At 34.1% G+C, this 20,081-nt stretch overlaps 2 protein-coding genes across 2 annotated transcripts; both read left to right on the forward strand.

Moving 5' to 3' along the window:
• Positions 1-983: 983 nt before the first annotated feature.
• Positions 984-1,934, forward strand: LOC111916890 (glutamate--tRNA ligase, cytoplasmic). The gene is given in 3 exon segments (XM_023912547.3): positions 984-1,460; positions 1,604-1,658; positions 1,661-1,934. Coding segments are annotated over 3 exon segments (624 nt in total). The 5' UTR covers positions 984-1,052; the 3' UTR covers positions 1,822-1,934.
• Positions 1,935-7,409: 5,475 nt separating this feature from the next.
• On the forward strand, positions 7,410-19,938 carry LOC111916850 (K(+) efflux antiporter 2, chloroplastic). Its single transcript, XM_023912506.3, has 21 exons — positions 7,410-7,572; positions 8,479-10,078; positions 10,193-10,364; positions 10,458-10,548; positions 10,734-10,870; positions 11,255-11,314; positions 11,421-11,540; positions 12,095-12,163; positions 12,249-12,314; positions 12,693-12,782; positions 13,931-14,035; positions 14,105-14,233; positions 14,609-14,818; positions 15,520-15,669; positions 15,957-16,010; positions 16,158-16,216; positions 17,264-17,330; positions 17,453-17,629; positions 18,824-18,880; positions 19,395-19,469; positions 19,550-19,938. Exons 2-21 carry the CDS (start codon positions 8,553-8,555, stop codon positions 19,670-19,672), a joined length of 3,537 nt encoding a protein of 1,178 aa, XP_023768274.1. The 5' UTR covers positions 7,410-7,572; positions 8,479-8,552; the 3' UTR covers positions 19,673-19,938.
• The last annotated feature ends 143 nt before the right edge of the window (positions 19,939-20,081 follow it).

Consider the following 20,081-nt stretch of genomic DNA (forward strand, 5'->3'; position numbering starts at 1 on the left):
AGCCAAAGATGTGCTTGAACGCGCTAAGATGCTTGATGCCAAACCGGCACCCACTCCCTTGTCACCAACTGTCACCCTCTCCTCGACGGGTGACCCATATTCGGATCCGACTCAGTACCGCTCTATTGTAGGGGCACTGCAATATCTCACCATAACGCGACCTGATATCTCCTATGCGGTCAATCAAGTCAGCCAATTCCTCCATGCTCCAACCAATCAACACTTTCAAGAAGTCAAACGAATCCTCCGCTACATTAAAGGCACGCTTACGTTTGGTTTGACGTTCTCTAAGCCCACCAACACTTCCCTACTTGGATATTCTGATGCGGACTGGGCTCGGTGTGTTGAGACTCGTCGGTCAACCTATGGCTACTCGATTTTTTTGGGTGGCAACCTTGTTTCTTGGAGTGCCAAGAAACAACCCACAGTATCTCGATCCAGCTATGAATCCGAATATCGTGCCATGGCCAATGTCGCTGCTGAGATCATCTGGATCACTCATTTGCTTCACGAGCTTCACACTCTTCCAGCGGTTCGACCTACACTCCTCTGTGACAATCAGAGTGCTCTCTTCCTCACTCAAAATCCTATTGCTCACAAGCGAATGAAGCACATTGATTTAGATTACCACTTTGTCCGAGAACTCGTTGCTTCCGGGAAACTTCACACCAAGTTCATACCATCAAAGCTTCAAGTTGCTGATATTTTCACTAAAAGCCTTCCTCGGCGTCAGTTTGAGTTCTTCCGAGACAAGCTTCGGCTCGGCCCTCCGCCCCTCAGCTTGAGGGGGGATAACAGCTATACAACTTCTCATAGTTAATATGTGTAGGGGCTGTTCCTGTAATTTTCTATTTTCTCATTCCTTTGTTGTATTTATTGTATCTATTTATAGTCTTCTCCTGTTATCAAGGAGATCATTCAATCTAATTTACTTTCATTACGTTTTCATTTTCTAAAAGTAACAACAATATCTTAATATTCTTTTTTCACAGGGAGCATCAATGAATCTGAATCTCATGGAATGGGACAAACTCTAGAACATTAACAAAAAAATGATCGACCCTGTTTGCCCCAGACACACTGCAATCCTTGAAGAGAACCGTGTCTTGTTGACTTTATTAGATGGGCCCCACAGGCCATTTGTGCATGTCATACCAAAGCACAAGAAATACGTTGCTGCAGGGGATAAAACCATCACTTTTACCAAAAATATTTGGATAGAACAAGCCGATGCCAAGGCCATATCCCCTAACGAGGAAATTACGTTGATGGACTGGGGAAATGCGATTGTTAGAGAAATCAACAAGGACAAAAACGGAAATGTGACCGAGTTAACCGGGGTTTTGCATCTTGAGGGATCGTTTAAGACCGCGAAACTGAAACTCACATGGTTGCCTGACACTAACGAGCTTGTTCCATTAACTCTAGTGGAGTTCGGATACCTAATCACGAAAAAGAAGGTATGATAAGTGATAAATTGTACCATATCCATATCTTGTGTGTATGTGTGTGTGAAAAGACATAAATGCCCCTTATCATTATCATGACTGAAAATGTGGAACTTACTTATAATTAATTAATTAATTGTGTGTTTTTGATGCAGATGAAAAAAGGAGAGGATTTTATTCCAGTGTTGAACAGGGATACAAAGAAAGAGATTGGGGTGTTGGGGATTCGAATATGAGAATACTGAAAGGTGGAGACATATTGCAATTGGAGAGGAAAGGCTACTTCAGATGCGATGTTCCTTTCATAACACCTTTAAACCCCATTGTTCTCTTTGCTATTCCAGATGGCAGGCAAACTGCAACTACCAAATAATAATAATAATAATAACATTCATCTGTTAGTTAGTAAACATGGATTACAAGATTTTGGGACTAATTGTGTTTTCATTTGATATTATAGTTACCTGCAGTTACTCACTTTTGCTATGTTTATTCTTTCTTCAAATTAGTTCTTAACCTCATGTATATATTACAAAATGTTGGAATTTGTGTGTTAAATCCCATTTGTCTATAGCTTTCGATATTGGTCTCTCCTACTAAAAGCCGTGGGTTAAAGTTTTTTCTGGTAGTAGATGTTTTCGAATGGTTTTGTTTCATGAGATTAGCTTGCTTGTTGGATAAACATTCTTATCTTCTAATCCTGTAATAAAACAACTTTATGCATCACCGAGTAAAGAACTGCAACATACAGTTGATACCATTAAATGCAACTAAATTATGGTTTATTATACCCAAAAACCGCTTGTTAATGAACCAATAAAAACCGGCCGGTTCTTAAAAAACCGGATTTAACCAGCTAAAAACCGGCTCAATATGTAAAAACTGAATTTTTATGACTGAATCCGGTTTACACCGGGGGTAAGTAGCATGAACCGGACTTAAATTAGTCCGTAGAAGCTTCCTTGAAAACTTGAAAACTAGAATATATATTAATACAATGTTTTTCTTTCTGAGCGATCTAGAACTTTTTCCCACATAAAAGATACTATGCACCCATCTTACATTCAATACATCTCTTTTAATTTATTTTTTATTTTTCTAATTATATTATTATTATTATTTTTAATTAATTACATAAATGAACATGTGTTTAATCATTAATGGCTATTTTACAAAATCTTTTTTTGTTTCACCTCGATTATAAAGTAAAAAGTGATAATCCAACATAAGTTTTTTATTTAAATTCATTGGTATTTTAGTTTTAGATGTTTTTTATATATTATATATTTCTTTAATTATGATGTAATAATGACATTATCCGGTTTTTTGGTCCGGTCCGACTGGTTGAACCATAGAGCCGGTAAGACGACTGATTCGGTGACTGATTAGGTTTTCAAAACATTTGTTTAAATTATACACCTTTAAGGTTTTAATTGAGAGTAATTGTTTTAATTCCATTAATTTTGTCATCGGGTCATCAAATGGAAGTGGATTCATACACAACGTGTGACACCGTAAATTTTCAAACAAAATTTTCATTTAAAATCACATAATTCTCATAACACATTTCACAAAAATCTCATTTACTTAATTTACAAATCGCAACTCCATAATTGTTTGATTGATAATCCAGGATCCTCAAAACATAACTCTTTCACTGGTGTGTTACAATCAAGCCGATGCCTTCCCGCGATCCTGAGAAAAACTTGAAACACATATCACATAACACGGTAAGCACGAAGCTTAGTGAGTTCCCCAAAATACCACACACAGCTCATTAGCCACTCGAGGCTATAACACAATAAGACCCTTCGGTCAATGTGTCTCAGTGGGACCCTTCGGTTCCACACTTGGGTGGACCCTCCGGTCCTAACTTAGTAAGCACAGAATAATACATAGCATAAATCACATATACATAATTGCAGGATATCACAGTACTCAATATAAACACATAACACCCTCTAGTCACACAAGAATTACCACTCTAGGTAAAGTATAGTGAGAAGACTCACCTCAGATGATGAACATCCCCTATAAACACTGATGTTGCATACTAGCCTCTATCTCTGAGCCAAACCCACAATTAACCCAATTAGGAACTAAGTCCAAACTTTCACTCATTAGGTCTAAAAGTAGTCCACTATCCAGTCCGTCAATAATCTAGAACCCATTGGGCCCACCAAGGCCCAATAATAAATGGGCCCAACTCTCAAATCTAAATGGAAAGCCTAACTCAAGTGCCCAAAGCACACACACATACACACACACACACACACACACATATATATATATATATATATATATATATATATATATATATATATATATATATTCCTTTGATCCAAAACTCTATTGCAACCAACCCAAATTCCAAGCCCAACACTCAAGGCCCAAAATGACACTTAGCCCAAAAGTCCACAGTAAGGTTATGCGGGGCATACCTCCCTTGGTACGCTCAACGTACCCACGAATCCAGATTGGCCATCGAGGACACTTGGTCAGTACGTGGGGCGTACTGGGATTACACTCAGCGTACGACCCAACTTCACTCTTTCTACTCATTTGGTCTTAATCAGTTAAGACCTTGGCTCATATCATAGATTTGGACTCCCTAATAGCTCTTACTCCATAAATTCAGTGACTTTAAGCCTTGGCATGGCTGATAAGGTCACAAACACACAAAACTCTCACTCTCTTATCTAAAAAGGCTCATATCTCATGCATGGCTTGAATCCAACTTCCAAGTATTGATTTTTATGACATTACACCACGAAATACACTCAAAGGGGCTGATCATAGTCTATGGAGCTCAAATATCACATAAAGTCTCCAACTTTTGGGACAAAACCCTAAAATACTCTACTAAGATGCACAAATCAAAAGAGTGAGAAAGCTTGAAGCTTTATACCTCTATATGAAGCTCCCAACATAGATATGCTCAGATCCAAGGGTCTGGACTCTCACTCCTTCTTCTCCAAAGCTTCTTCTTCACTCCAAGAACACACAAAAACACTCAAAGGCTCTCAAATGCACTCACAAGCTCCATGAACGAAGGTTTAGGGTTTAAGAGGGTTTTCAATCTGAGGATGGTGGCCAGGAATGAGACCATCTTATTCTTTATATAGGGACACCCTTCAACTAGGGTTTTTCATTAAGTGCCTAGTACGCCCAGCGTACTAGATGGCTCCGCTTAAAATTCGCGCGCATGAGTACGCTAAGTGTACTCACACGTACGCCCAGCGTACTCGACTGCCACATTTCTCAAATAAGGGACTTATCCTGCCAAAACTTCAAACTTCCATAGCTTCCTTGATATAACTGATGGGTTTTAGCCATAAGAACATCCTATGTGCTCATACAAACCCTAATGCTTGGATCTAGGTTTCTCTATTGTACATGCAATTCATCCAAGACTTTAAACCCTAGATCTAGCATATGATAATCAATATTAACATAACAATGGGTTTAAGATATTATCTTGATTGTTATGTAGCAATAACAATCACAAATCCTCCTTGTAATGACTTTAGAAAGCTTAGAGTCACAAATGTAACTCCTCTAGTGGTTCACAAACACCAAGAGTAAGAGGATGAAGAATGAGGAGAGAAGGAGGTTGCCCAAAACGTGTACAAACCTTAATGATCTTGTTCACCACGTTTTTGGGGCTTAAGGGTCCTTTATATACATGTAGGCTATTAGGGTTTTGAACTAGGAAACCCTAAACTGACTGCTTAAACCCTAAGCAGCCCATGGACCCTTCCTTAATAAGCCTTGGATGATTTCTAATGGGTTTCCCCATAGAATTCGTCTAACCTTATATTATAAGATTATCCATAGCCTAATTGCAACTATCTTATAATTACAATTCCAGTCTTCTCTTTTAGCCACAAAATTAATTATCAATTAATTCTTGACTAATAATAATAAAACAATATGATTTCTCCTTTAATATATTATTCTCATAATATATTAATAAATCATAATTAATCCTCTCTCTCCATAATTCATCCTATCAAGTTGCTTTGGTGAAGGCAACCCAAAAGGACCATGCACCATCGGGTGAAGTATATACCAAAATAGTTATGGACTTAGACACTAATCCAAAAATAACTCTGATTCCAATGAACCTCATACTTACGGAAAGGTGTCGAGATGCCCTACGCTTCTAGCAACTCGTCGCAACCCCGAGGCTTCCTCATGCCCGGGTTGCAGCCCACAAACCTTAATCTCAGACGATCTGAAACAAGATGTTACACAACGGTTTTTCTGTAACACCCATAAAATTCGAGCCAAATTAAAACATTTTAATTCATTCAAAAACCATTAAGTTCATACATTTGTTTTCAAAGTGGTTTAAACATCAGAGTATTTCCCCAGAACCATATCACATAAATCATAAAACATGAGGAGCGGTACGATCACGCCTTCGCCTTGCCACGATCTCCTGAAGTACCTGAAACAAAACACTGAACTGTAAGCCTGAAAGCTTAGTGAGTTACCCCCAAAATACCAACCACACATAAACATACTCATAACATATCACAAATAGAACAATCATGCACATCGGGTCTACTGTGTGACTGGTCTCCCCGCACCGGGCCTTTAGTCCACCTGGTCCACCCTCCGAGTCTAGCCATGTACATTGAGTCTATAGTATGATTGGTCCGCCCGCATCGGGCCTTCAATTCACCTGGATCTAAAATGTTTTAAAATGAATAAAAATAATTTTCTTCGTAAATGTTTTGATAACGTATTTAACATGTTTTACTGGGAACAAATTCCGCAACATTTTTATTAAAAGAGGTATTCTGATTTTATAAAGCATAAACAAAAATAAGTATTTTCTGGCCGTGAAAATGGGGATGTCACAGATATACAATAACATTTTTGGTTATATTGTCGTCCTTGTAAACTTGCTTGCACCAATTCAATGTGTATGGACAAATGGAAACAATACAAAACTCATAAACCATGATATATTAACCTTTTTTTGAAATTAGATAATCCAATTACACAAAAAAAAACATTAACCAAATCATAAAGACTACATATTCCTACATCAAAGACTACATCAAAATAAGATCAAATCATAAAGACATTAACCAAATCACAAAGACTACATGAAAATAATGCCACTAGTACATTAACCCTATGACCAAGACAACACTTCCTACATCCAGACACCACATCAAACTCTAATCAACCATGTTTCAAGTAACGAATTGCAAAAAGACCCCAAATGAAGAGAAGTATTAACTGATACATCCTTGTTTGCATTGTAACTTGTTGAAGGGATTATTGGAGCTTGTTCATAGATCTAAGTATCCCAAGTATCACTTCCACCGATCTAAGACGTGTGGGCTCATCAAACCACTCAATCTAACCGTACCTCCTCTCATTACAAACGTATGACCAAAATCACCTTCCAGGGTTGCGACCAGACCACGATGTGACGATAACAAGATCGCAATTTCCACATGCGCATATTAGCATTCTATTGCGTTTACTCCGTTCTTTATAAGTCACAGTGGTCGATCAGATTAGGGGGAAGAAGAGAGTAATATACCTCTTCGGATAATTGTTCACAAACAATCTTTTTAGGTGAAATGATTAAAATACCCTCATGTGCAAGCACATGAGACATATTAACGTTGCTTTAGACGGACATCCAACCCAGTTCGCGTCAATGTTACGTCCGTAGGTACCATCTAAGGGAAAAAAACTTTCGTAAGGACCACTTTAAGAAAAAATACAAACTTAAATGACCATTCGTTTAATTTACTCTAAAATTTATAAAAAAAAATAATTACTGTTATCAAATTTATACGAGATACATTACTCAATTTCCTATTATATTAATCTTGTATGATCCAACACTCACTGCTGTAATCCGTTTATGTCCGACCCGATTAACAAGCTCAGCCCAGATTTTTAAGGCATCTTTTACTCTTTTAGTATATTCTTTCTTTTTAGACACAACTCTCTCCTCCTCTTCCCCTGGGCCACTGACGTCATCATCCCTTCATCATTTCCATTTTTAACCTAATTTTTTCCTGAGAAAATCCGCCATTGATATTTTTCGAGCTCAACCTTCCGGTCTTACTCCACATGTAACGATCGATCAGTAAGTTTTCACTTCATCTGCACAAACGTATACAGTTCTAACTACACACACATATACATGTTCTTTTAAGTTTATATTTCGAAGTAGAATGTAGAACGGAAGCTTGATTGCGGTTAATTTGTTGATTATTTTAGTGTTTTCTAGAGCATATTTAGCCAATATTGAAGTCAACTTATTAGAAACTAGACATTGGATGATCGAAACTTTTGTTATTCGAACACGAATGAGCTGTCATCTGTACATAATTATTTCGAATTTATATAGACATTTTATACAGATGTCGTTCGATCGATACATATACAAAAATTTGAACTGGAATGTACGATGATAGCTTGATAATTGATTAGCTTTGAGTAGGACATGGTTGTGATGTTCTGTAGGGTACTTATAATGAATTATGAAGTCGAGCTATCAAGAATTGACTTGAAATTTGACATGTCGAACCTATCTGCATATAGACATTCACACATGCAGAAAAAAAGTGGTTGTTTTGTTATTTTTGAGTTGGTATGTAGGAATGATGCTTGTTTTTATATAGAAATTGAGATAGAGTATATGTACTATACTTGAGCATGATTTCTGAATGGATATATATAAATATTAAGTAATTTGTGATTGTGTGTTTTTGTTTATTTTGAAGTGAAATTTGCTTAAGTTACAGTAGTAGAGTTTTTAGGTACATCTGAATTCTAATCCAGTTTGTTTTTTAATATTTTTTTGGTGGCAAATTTGACGGCGATAAGAGATTCAACAACTATTGAATCTTTGACTTATGCTTGAAATTAACTACACATATTGTACAAATTAGACTTTGGATGACTGAAATTTGGATTATTAAGCACATGTATATAGCATGCATGTTTGATTCTTTTCTGAAGTATGTGTGAAATCAATTTGCTTCAACAGGTGAATGATGACACAAAAAGGAGAGTTGGTTCTATCAGTAGTTTATAGTTAGAAAGTGAAAAGGGGAGGTAAATATGGATATTTCATGTAGTTTTCAAATCCGTGGCAGTGAAGGTACTAGTTATAGAGCATTAAAGCAGCTAACTGTGCGCTCAAGGTATGATTACAAATTGTTTGGCAACACACGGCTCGTGTTTGTTGGGCCTAGAAAGAAGTTAAAGAAATTGATTTTGTCTAGTCATAGTGGAGGTGAGTTGAAAAGTTGTTTGTGGAGTTATAGTAAACCGAAATCCACTGTCTGTATACTTAAGACATCAAGAGGAGTTAAAGTAGCATGTCAAGGAAATGATTCAATTGCATATATAGATGGGACAGAGAGGGATGTTGATTTTATTGAGAGTAGCAGTGAAGAGAACCCAACAGGGGACACTAATTTTGATCCAGAAAAGTTAAATGACGAGGGGGAAGATGAGGAAACAGAAAACCCAAGTGTTGATGAATTAAAGAAAGTGTTGCAGAAGGCACTTAAGGAGTTGGAGATTGCTCAACTTAACAGTACCATGTTTGAAGAAAAGGCTCAAAGGGTATCAGAAGCAGCAATAGCACTAAAAGATGAAGCTTCAAGTGCTCAAGATAGTGTCAATTCAACTTTGCTTTTGATTGAAGAGATTACAAATGAAGAGATTGCTGCTAATGAAGCTGTTCAGAGAGCTGCAATGGCACTATCATTGTCTGAGGCTAGGCTTACATTGGCTCTTGATTCGCTAGAAGTTGCTAAAGAAAGAACAAGTATGGAAAATGAAAGTGAAGAAAAAAATTTAAATCCATTGAGAGAAGAAGAGGAAGCTGTCTTTATTGCTCAAGAAGATATAAGAGAGTGTCTTTTGACTTTGGCAAACTGTGAAGGAGCATTGTCTCAGTTGCAGAATAGGACAGATGGGTTGGAAAGAGAAGTGGAAACGCTTAAAGATCTTGCAAAGAAAGCAGAGATGGAAGCTTTGAGAGCTGAAGAGGATGTGGCAAATATAATGCTTTTAGCAGAGGAAGCTGTTGCTTTTGAACTCGAGGCTACAAAACGTGTTAATGATGCTGAAATTGCATTGCAGAAAGCTGAGAAATTGCTTCCCATCTCCCCTGTGGATACCTCTGAAAGTTTAAATGAGGATTCAATGGGTGAGGATGATAAGGGCATTCAAGGAAATTCTGTGGAGATAATTGTTGATGGATCTATTGAGGGTTCTTCCACCACTGAAGATGTAATAGATAGCCAAATGTTTGAAGAGTCGAGATTTTCTGATGAGAGTGAACAAGAGAATGGGAAACCAAGTTTACCATCTAAAGAGATGGAATATGAGGCAGAAAAGACGAAAAGTCAAACAAAAAAGCCAGAAACACAGAAGGATTTGACCAAGGACACCTCACCATTAAATTCTTCTAAAACATTGTTGAAGAAGTCCTCCCGTTTCTTTTCAGCATCGTTTTTCTCTTCTGCAGAGGATGATACCGAGTTTACTCCTACTTCATTTTTTCAATGGCTAATTGATTCCACAAGATCACAAATACCTAAACTTGTGCTTGGCTCTATGCTTCTTGCTGCAGGGTATAAATTTCTTTCTAATTCAGTTATTTAAAAGAAAAAAAGAACTAGTCACTTACTAATATTTGGTCCTGAAATTCTTTTCCTCTTATCATGTGATGACTATATACATGTCAGTTTTGCTTTTTATGCTAAACGGGAAGAAAGAATCCATCAGCTATTTCAACAACCTGACATTATCACCACAAGTATTGATGAAGTTTCATCAAATGCTAAGCCATTGGTCAAACAAATAAGGAAATTACCAATGAGAGTCAAAAAGCTTATTGCGATGCTTCCTCATCAAGAGGTATGCTGCTGTTTGCCATTTGTCTCAAGTTGGGCAATGAATGTATTTAGTTTTGTGCTTTATGCTTACTGATCTCATGTTTAATCTATTCAGATGAATGAAGAAGAAGCTTCCCTGTTGGACATTCTATGGTTATTACTTGCCAGTGTTATCTTTGTTCCTATATTCCAGAAACTTCCTGGAGGTATATTTATGCTAACATTGTTATATGCTTTATCTTTGAAATTGCATGTCAAAATATCAAATGATCATGTCCCTAAAATCTTGTTTATTAGTTATTATGTTTTTTTTTTTTTTTTTTTTTTTTTTTTTAAATAAATCTTGATCATGACCTAATCTTTTGATTCTTTCATCTGATTGTGTCTCCAGGCAGTCCTGTTCTTGGGTATCTGACTGCTGGCATCTTGATTGGACCATATGGTCTTTCAATTATACGCAATGTACATGCTACAAAAGCAATAGCTGAATTCGGAGTTGTTTTCTTGCTTTTCAATATCGGTCTTGAGGTTAGTATACCTAAGTCTGATTTAAGTTTGGGGCTAAATACAAGAAATAACAACATACCATCATTTATTTGCTTAGTACAGCATCCTACTTTCATTTTTTTCTACTACAACATTGTATTTTCATTTTTTTCTTATTGACGCATTGTACTTTGAAAAATATACTCAATTATAGCAATGCAAATTGCTTTATATTTGAATGGTATTGCTATAATCGTCTATATTTTTCAAAGTACAATGCGGGTAACAATATGAAATGAAAAATGAAATGGTATAATAAACAAATAAATGGAAGTACGTTGCTAGCTCTTGCATTTAGCCCTTAGTTTATCTTAAGTTTGTGCATCTGTATCAGAAGAAAGTTGATTAAAACCGTAAACTCTGCAGCTTTCTGTTGAAAGGCTGAGTTCCATGAAGAAATATGTTTTTGGATTAGGTTCTGCTCAGGTAATTGCAAGCATTTGGTTTTTATACTTATTAACAAGCCTAAATCATTATTATTATTATTTTTTTTTTTTGCATTACTTCCAATATTTAAATCCTTGTTACACAGGTCTTGGCGACAGCTGTTGTTGTTGGAATGGTTGCCCATTTTGTTTGTGGACAGCTAGGGCCTGCTGCAATTGTCATTGGTAATGGCCTGGCACTATCTTCCACTGCTGTTGTCCTCCAGGTAATCACCAGTACTTTCATTGATATGTTTATTATAGCATCTTACAATCATTTTTTTCTTTCTATTATACCCTTGTACTTTTAAAAATCTACCCAATTAGTAGCAATGTCATTCAAATACAGATCATTTTCACTGCTATAATTTTATAGATTTTCACAGACAATGCTCTAATAAGAAATTCTTTTTGAAAGGATGATGCTGTAATATGGTAGATTTTTCAAAAAACAATGTTTTATTATGAATTTCTTTTGAAAGTAGGAAGTTGTAATTGGAAGAAATGCAAATAGAATGCTATAATAAACAAGTAAATTAGAGTAAGTTGCTGTTTCTAGCACTTAGCCCATTAAATCAAATATAAAAACATTTTCACAGTTATAATGGGGTAGGTTTTTCAAAGTACAATGGCTTAATAAGAAAAGGAAAAAATGAAAGTACAATGCTGTAATTGGAAGAAAGAAATGAAAAGAGAATGCTATAATAAAAAATAAATAAAAGTACATTGCTATTTCTTGCACGTATCCCATTAAGTTAATATCAATCTTCTACTTGTACAGGTATTGCAGGAACGAGGTGAGAGCACATCACGCCATGGACGAGCTACATTCTCTGTTTTACTTTTTCAAGTATGTTTTCTTGCTCATTCTCTCTATCTTAAGAAATCATGCTCCTTTTTATTTTTATTTTTTTGATTTGTCTCTTTTTTGTCAGGACTTGGCCGTTGTTGTTTTGCTGATTCTCATACCTCTTATTTCACCAAATTCGTCAAAAGGAGGGGTAAGTATTTTTATCAACACACACCATTCATTTAATGACTATGCTCTTTAAGTCAAAACCAAAACCAAACCTAAACAATCGGTTTCTAGCCCAGTTCAACTGGATCTGTTTTTCATATGGGCATGCAAAAAAAGTTGAAACCTAACCAAAAATGAGAAATTATGGAAACCAAAAAACCCCGAACTGAACGGAAATATTAAATATTCAAAACGTCTGTTTAATTGAATAAGTATGTTAAAAATTAAAATAAGTAACATGCATTTACGGTTTCCATTGAAAATTTATATATGTTATTATAATGATGTCATATTAAGATACTGTTGGGTTCGGTTTTGAAACAAAAACCCGTAACTAATATGTTGTTTTTTATGCTCTCAGATTGGCTTCCAAGCAATTGCTGAAGCTCTTGGATTGGCTGCTGTGAAGGCACTTGTTGCTATTAGCGCCATTATTGCTGGAGGACGCTTGGTAAACTTTCTATACATTTTATGAAATTTATTACAACATCTGCATTTGATTCTTAACATGATCCAACTTGTACCCTTCTTTAATAATTTCATTTGCTTACATAAGGTCATAACCTTTACTCTCTTAGGGGTGTTTGGTTAGAATGTTTTTGGAAGGAATGGAATCTATTAAACAAATTGGAATTTGGAGGATCCATAATCTGTCACGTGTTTGGTTGGCAGGAAATGAAATGGAATTCAATAATAAAAATTAATATATATTTACATTTAAATATTTATTGTTAATGTGTGTGTGTGTGTGTATATATATATATATATATATATATATATATATATATATATATATATATATATATATATATATATATATATATATAATTGAATCTTTTACATTAAACAATAATGAAGGTACTTTGGTCTTTTAAAAAAACTAATGCATGAAATTAAATTTCCTTCCGCCATCCCTAGGAATAGTTGAATCCATCGAACATGGAATTTAAAGGATTCCAACGGAATTGATTTCCATCCATTTAACTACCAATGAACCAAACATGGAATGGAATCTTAAATTCCAATTCCGACAGATTCCATCAGAATGAGTCTGCAAACCAGACACGCCCTAGTTCCTACACTCTGATCGAGACCCAAAAAAATTGTTGCATGCTCCCTATAAGATCCCATCTCCAAAGTATAAGATGAGTTAGAGTTAAATGCAAGAAATAACAGCGTACTTCCTTTTATTTCTTTACATAGCATCTAACTTCCGTCTTTTTCTACTACAACATTGTATTTTCATTTTTTTTCTCATTACAGTATTTTACTTTGAAAAATCTATCCAATTGTAGCATTGTACTTACAATCTTTTTCATATTACGATATTGTCCTTTTGAAAAATCTATCTAATTATAGCAATGTAAATTGCTTTGTATTTGGATGATATTGCTATCATTGGGTGGATTTTTCAAAGTAAAATGCTGTAATAGGATAAAAATGGAAGTATGATGCTATATAATAAACAAATATATTAAAGTAAATTGCTATTTCATGCATTTAATCCATTATAAGAAAACATGGTCAAAGTATAATGATAGAAGTTTTGATGCATTTTATGGGCAATTGTTAGCTTATTTCCCCTCTTGCTACTTACAGTTGCTTCGACCAATTTACAAGCAAATTGCAGAGATGCAGAATGCAGAAATATTCTCTGCAAATACTCTCCTGGTTATCCTGGGAACTAGTCTCCTTACTGCGAGGGTGAGCACACTTAATTTAACTATCTTTATATTTAAAAAATCATTTTGTCATTCATATTTATTTTCACAGGCTGGGCTTTCCATGGCACTAGGAGCATTTTTGGCTGGTTTGCTACTTGCAGAAACTGAATTCTCTTTGCAAGTTGAATCAGATATTGCTCCATATCGTGGCCTTCTATTAGGCCTCTTCTTCATGACGGTATACCTTCTATTGAACTGAATGCCACATCATCAGTTGTCGGACTGAATGCCACGTCATCAGTTAGTTAGTTCCCTTGTTTGTATCTTGTATAAAAATCCTGAACTCGACATCTCAGGATTCATACAATATAGTGATATACAAACAAGGAATTAACAAACTGACTGATGACGTGGCATTCAGTCCCAATGAATGAAAAACTCTATAATTAAGCTTGTACTTGCACATGTATTCCAAAAAACTCCACAATAGGAGAGTTGACTATTTGGTAGCTTAATATGACCCAATAAGCTCCCTATTGTGGATGTTCTTATCTAGAATTGTACCATTTACAAAAGGAAGGGGATTTCAAAGGACTTGAATTTTTTTTTTCAGGTTGGAATGTCAATTGATCCAAAACTTCTAGTTTCAAACTTTCCTGTTATTATGGGGATTTTAGGGCTTCTGCTTGTTGGGAAGACAATACTTGTGGCTGTAGTTGGTAGGCTTTTTGGTGTCTCATTGATATCTGCAATCAGAGTTGGTCTTCTACTTGCACCTGGTGGAGAATTTGCATTTGTGGCCTTTGGTGAAGCTGTCAATCAGGTATGTAATCTAAGTTGTGACGGGATTGGAATCGAGATTCCATTCCATGGTGTGTATGGTTGACAAATGGATGGAATTCAATTCCATTTGAATCCTGCAAATTCCGTGTTTGATGGATTTACAATTCCTAGGGGAGGCTAAAAGGAATGTAGTTCCGTTCTTTTTTATTAAACGACCAAAATATGCTCGTTATATATCGATAATGAAAAATAGATAAAATATTAAAAAATGATTTAGTTATTTTGTTATTAAATTCCTTTTCTTTTTCTGCCAACCAAGCACATGAGAGATTAGGATTCCTTCATGTTCCAATTCCTTTGATGGATTCCATTCCTTCCAAAAACATTCTTCAAACCCACACCCTCTGCAAACCATTCTTCCCTTTTTATTAAATGACCAAAATAAATACCTCATTATATTTTGAAACTAATAAATTTAATTATTTATATCTACATAAACAAAAGATAATTTAAATACAAATAAAAATTCCAAAATCAATAATTTCTTTTATTATTCAATTCAATTCCATCTTGTTTCCTGCCAACCAAACGCTTTTCAGATGACAGATATGATTCCTTCAGATTCCAATTCCCTTGACAGATTTCATTTCTTCCATTATTCCTTTCTTTAAGCCATGGAACTGGATGGAATCATATTATAGTTACTATGTTTATAATTTGTAATTTTATGTTTCTTTTCAGGGTATAATGACTTCTCAGTTGTCTTCTTTGCTATTTCTTGTGGTGGGGATTTCAATGGCTATCACACCATGGTTAGCTGCTGGAGGCCAATTAATAGCATCTCGTTTTGAGCAGCAAGATGTCCGTAGTCTATTACCTGTAGAAAGTGAGGTAATATATAATATCCCAAAAATTACTTTTCCCAAATGTATATATATGTAACTTTATCTTTTAGGGGGAAATTAGAAAATGACACAAAAAGTTGGAGGGAAAGCATTGGACATGGAATTTAGTATGTAAAGTGCTTTTTGAGTGAATCTAGTTACTATATGTCAAGAAGGTTTCAGAAAATGGCATCACATCTGTAGATTTATTTAATAATGTGATTTTGGAAACTACATGGATCAAGTCTTTTGTTCATTTCTAATTTCTTGTAATTTGATGTATCCTATTTTCAGACGGATGATTTGCAGGATCATATCATTATATGTGGTTTTGGACGTGTAGGCCAGGTATATTCTAATCTTAAAATTTTGTTTTGTTATTAAATTTAACTAAAGTTCTTAAGATGGACATGAACATGATGTTCGTGACTATTTTTATATGATGTTTAAATGTTTTTACTTTTATTAGTGTTTTAACTTTTTTGGTTCTTTCAGATCATTGCCCAGCTTCTTTCTGAAAGGCTGATTCCATTTGTTGCTCTTGACGTGAGGAGGTATGGAGTTATTTTACTTTTATGTCCCTTCAACTGTCTTCTCTCACCCAACTCTCACAAAATTATAACATCTCTTCGTTATTCTGTTTATGAATTTTTGGGTTAACTGCAAAAAATAGCAATGTACTTTCACTGAGGTTTATTATAGCATCACACTTCCCATTTTTTTTTCCCATTACAGCATTGTACCTTAGAAAATATACACAGTTATAGCAATGTCATCTGAATACAAAGCAATTTTCACTGCTATAATAAGAAGCAATAAATAAAAGTACAATGCTATAATTGGGTAGATATTTAATAAGAAAAAAAACTGATAGTACAATGCTGTAATAGAAAGAAACGAAAGAACGTTGGATGCTATAATACACAAATATATGAATGTACATTGTTGTTACTTGCATTTAGCCCTTACCATTTGTGAAGTGTATAACAACTAGCCTATACTGTTTCTCTCACCTAACTTTCACACTTATCCACATCTCTTCTTGCTTTTTTATAAATTCTTATGCAAGAAATAGCAATGCACTTTCAATGATTGCATCTTACTTTCATTTTTTCTTATTACAGCAATGTACTTTAGCAAATCTATCCAATTATGGCAATGTCATCCAAGTACAAAGCACTTTTTACTACTATAATAAGAAAAAGAAATTAAAAGTAAAATGCTATAATTGGGTTGATTTTTCAAATTACAATGGCCTAATAAGAAAAAAATTCGAAAAGACAAATATATGAAAGTACATTGTGCTTTAGAAAATCTACCTAGTTATAGGCTACACAAATGTCACTTAGATACCAAACCGTTTTCACTTGTATAATAAGAAAAAAAAAGTGCAATACTATATATAGTTGGGTAGACTTTTCAAAGTATAACAATGGCTTAATAAGAAAAAACAATGTTGTTGTAATAGAAAGAAAGCAAGACGCTATAATACACACAAATATATGACAGTACATGGTTGTTTCTTCCATTCATCCCTTACTATTTTTGAATTATATAATAACTACTAGTCAATTGGCATCTAAAATTTCCATGATCACCAGTGATCGAGTAGCAGTGGGACGTGCACTTGACCTTCCTGTATACTTTGGTGATGCTGGTAGTCGAGAGGTGAACCCCACCCAATTTCAATTTCTATCACAACAAAAACAACAACAAAACAAAAACACATTTGTAAGAAATAGCACTGTACTTTCATTGATTTATTTAATGTTTATTGATTGATTTTTCAGGTTCTTCATAAAATTGGGGCAGAAAGGGCCTGTGCTGCAGCAATAACTTTGGATACACCTGGTGCAAATTATAGAACTGTTTGGGCTCTCAGCAAATACTTCCCCAATGTGAAGACTTTTGTGCGTGCTCATGATGTTGATCATGGACTCAATTTGGAGAAAGCTGGAGCAACAGCGGTATTTTTCTCTTTACAACAAATACCAACCTACTTTTATTGATTTGTTTATCATTGGCGCATCATACTTTTTGAAAAATCTAGCAAACTTTTTCAAATATAAACCAATTTTCATTGCTATAATTCGATACAAGTTTTAAAATATGTTGTACTAATCGGAATTTATGTCTTAAATTATAGCCTCTATTTTTCATGAGTTTTTTATATTGCTCTACTTTATTCGTTGTTTAGTTATTTGGGCTAAATGCAAGAAGTATCAGGTTACTTTAATTTATTATTTTATTACATCCTACTTTAAGTTCTTTTATATTATAGCATTGTACTTCAAAATTTTATATCCAATTATAGCATTGTATTTTGAAAATTTATTATTAAGATGTTATACTTTGAAAAATGCACCTTGTTATGGTGGTGAAATTGGTTTGTATTTTGATGGCATTGCTATAATTAGGTAGAGTTTTAAAGTTCAATGTCATAATAGGAAAAATGAAAGCAGGATGCCCTAATAAACAAATCAATGAAACTACATTGCTGTTTCTTGCATTTACCCTTAAAGTTATTTTATTTTCAAAGAGTAATAATGCAAGAAATAGCAAAACATTTTTATTGATTTTTTTAATATAACATCCATCATTATACTTTGAAAATCCACCCAATAATGGCAATGTCATTGAAATACAAAGCAAATTTTGCTGTTATAAGTTATAACTTGGTAGATTTTTTGAAGTATGATGCCTTAATAAGAAAAAAAAAATGTTAAGTATAACAAAAAGAAATAAAGTAGTATGCTATAATACACAAAGAAATAAAATGACGTTGCTATTTCTTGCATTTAGCACTTACAAAATTAAAAAAATTAAACATGATACAAGGTCATTAGAAAATCAAATTTGTAATTTAATTAAAATCATGACGCTTTCCAAAATTTATTTTTCATTTTTTATTTCCATTCCATGATGAAATGAAAAAAAGAACACTCCCTGTTTGAGGAATGAAAATTAACAAAATGGGAAGAATCACATTGCTTCAAGAAACAACATTTTTCTTTACAATGGAATCAAGCATTCATTCCCTTCCTTGTCCTTGATCTTGACACTTGTCTTAATTTGGGTTTTGTATCATTATTGTTTTACTCTTCCTTTTCATATAAATCCCTCACACCATATTAACTTTGAGTAAAAAAAACACGATGCAGGTTGTGCCAGAGACTTTAGAACCAAGTTTACAGCTAGCAGCTGCTGTTCTTGCACAAGTAAGGCCTTGTTTTTTATATATTCCATTAAATGCTATCCGGTTTTTAATTTCAGGTTAAAAAAACCCATTTATCTGCTTTTTTTTTTTTTTTTTTATTTTTTTTTTATGAAAACTATGATGATAATTCAGTGACTAAATCGATAAAATGGTATACATACATTATGCTTTTATAAAAATCCAAAAGTAAAAAAAATAATAATTGTTTAATTATACCAATTTTCGTTGCTATAATTGTTCGACCTTTTCAAAGTATAAAAAAGAAAGTAGAATGCCTTAGACTTGGTATGAAAAAAAGCACAATGCTGAATAGAAGAAAAAGGAAGTAGGATGCTATAACACACAAATAAATAAAAGTAGTGTTATTTCTATTCTTGCATCTAGACCTATAAGGGCAAATTTCTAAAAAGTTGGTACTTAATGTTTGATTTTATCTCTAAGTAAATAAAAGTATTCTTATTTCTGCAATAAATGGATCAGAATTCAGAAACATTTTCTCAACTCATTTTTGATAGGCTAAATTACCAATGTCCGAAATAGCTGCCACAATCAATGAGTTTAGAACACGTCACCTCTCAGAACTAACCGAGGTATCAAATCATCCTTTTATTTTTCATCTTTTCTCAAGAAATAAAATGATTTATTTTTAATAAACACTTTTTTTTTTCAGCTATGTGAAACTAGTGGAAGCTCTCTTGGATACGGGTTTTCTCGTGTTGTTATAAAACCTAAATCCCAAACTTCAGATTTTATCGATGATAGCCAAGTCAATGAAGGAACACTCGCAGCATAAATAAAGAAAAAAAACACTGAAATTTCTAGATGTTTATAGTAAATTTCGCCCCTTAAATACAAACTGTACAGGTAAAGATTTTCTATTCTCACCATTTGGAACCTTCTACCCATATTTTTAGGGTTATTTTGGACTGTGACTTGATTTTGTGGGGGCCAAACTTGATAATAGTTGGATGACGAAATTTTGGATTTGGTGATACGTTTTAATTTGTTAAAGACTTTCGAATTTGGTAATATTCAAGATACGTGGTCAATGCTTTATAATGTGATATTATGATGAAACAGTTGGATAACTGATAATGTACTTTCATGAGATATGGATTATAAAAACAATGGCTTTTGACTTTTATACCCTTAATTTTAATTAAAGATAGAAAATCATAATTAAGATATACGAGTCAAAACAC

The sequence above is a fragment of the Lactuca sativa genome, chromosome 3 (genome assembly GCF_002870075.4).
Source record: "Lactuca sativa cultivar Salinas chromosome 3, Lsat_Salinas_v11, whole genome shotgun sequence".
Classification (NCBI taxonomy): Eukaryota; Viridiplantae; Streptophyta; class Magnoliopsida; order Asterales; family Asteraceae; genus Lactuca; species Lactuca sativa.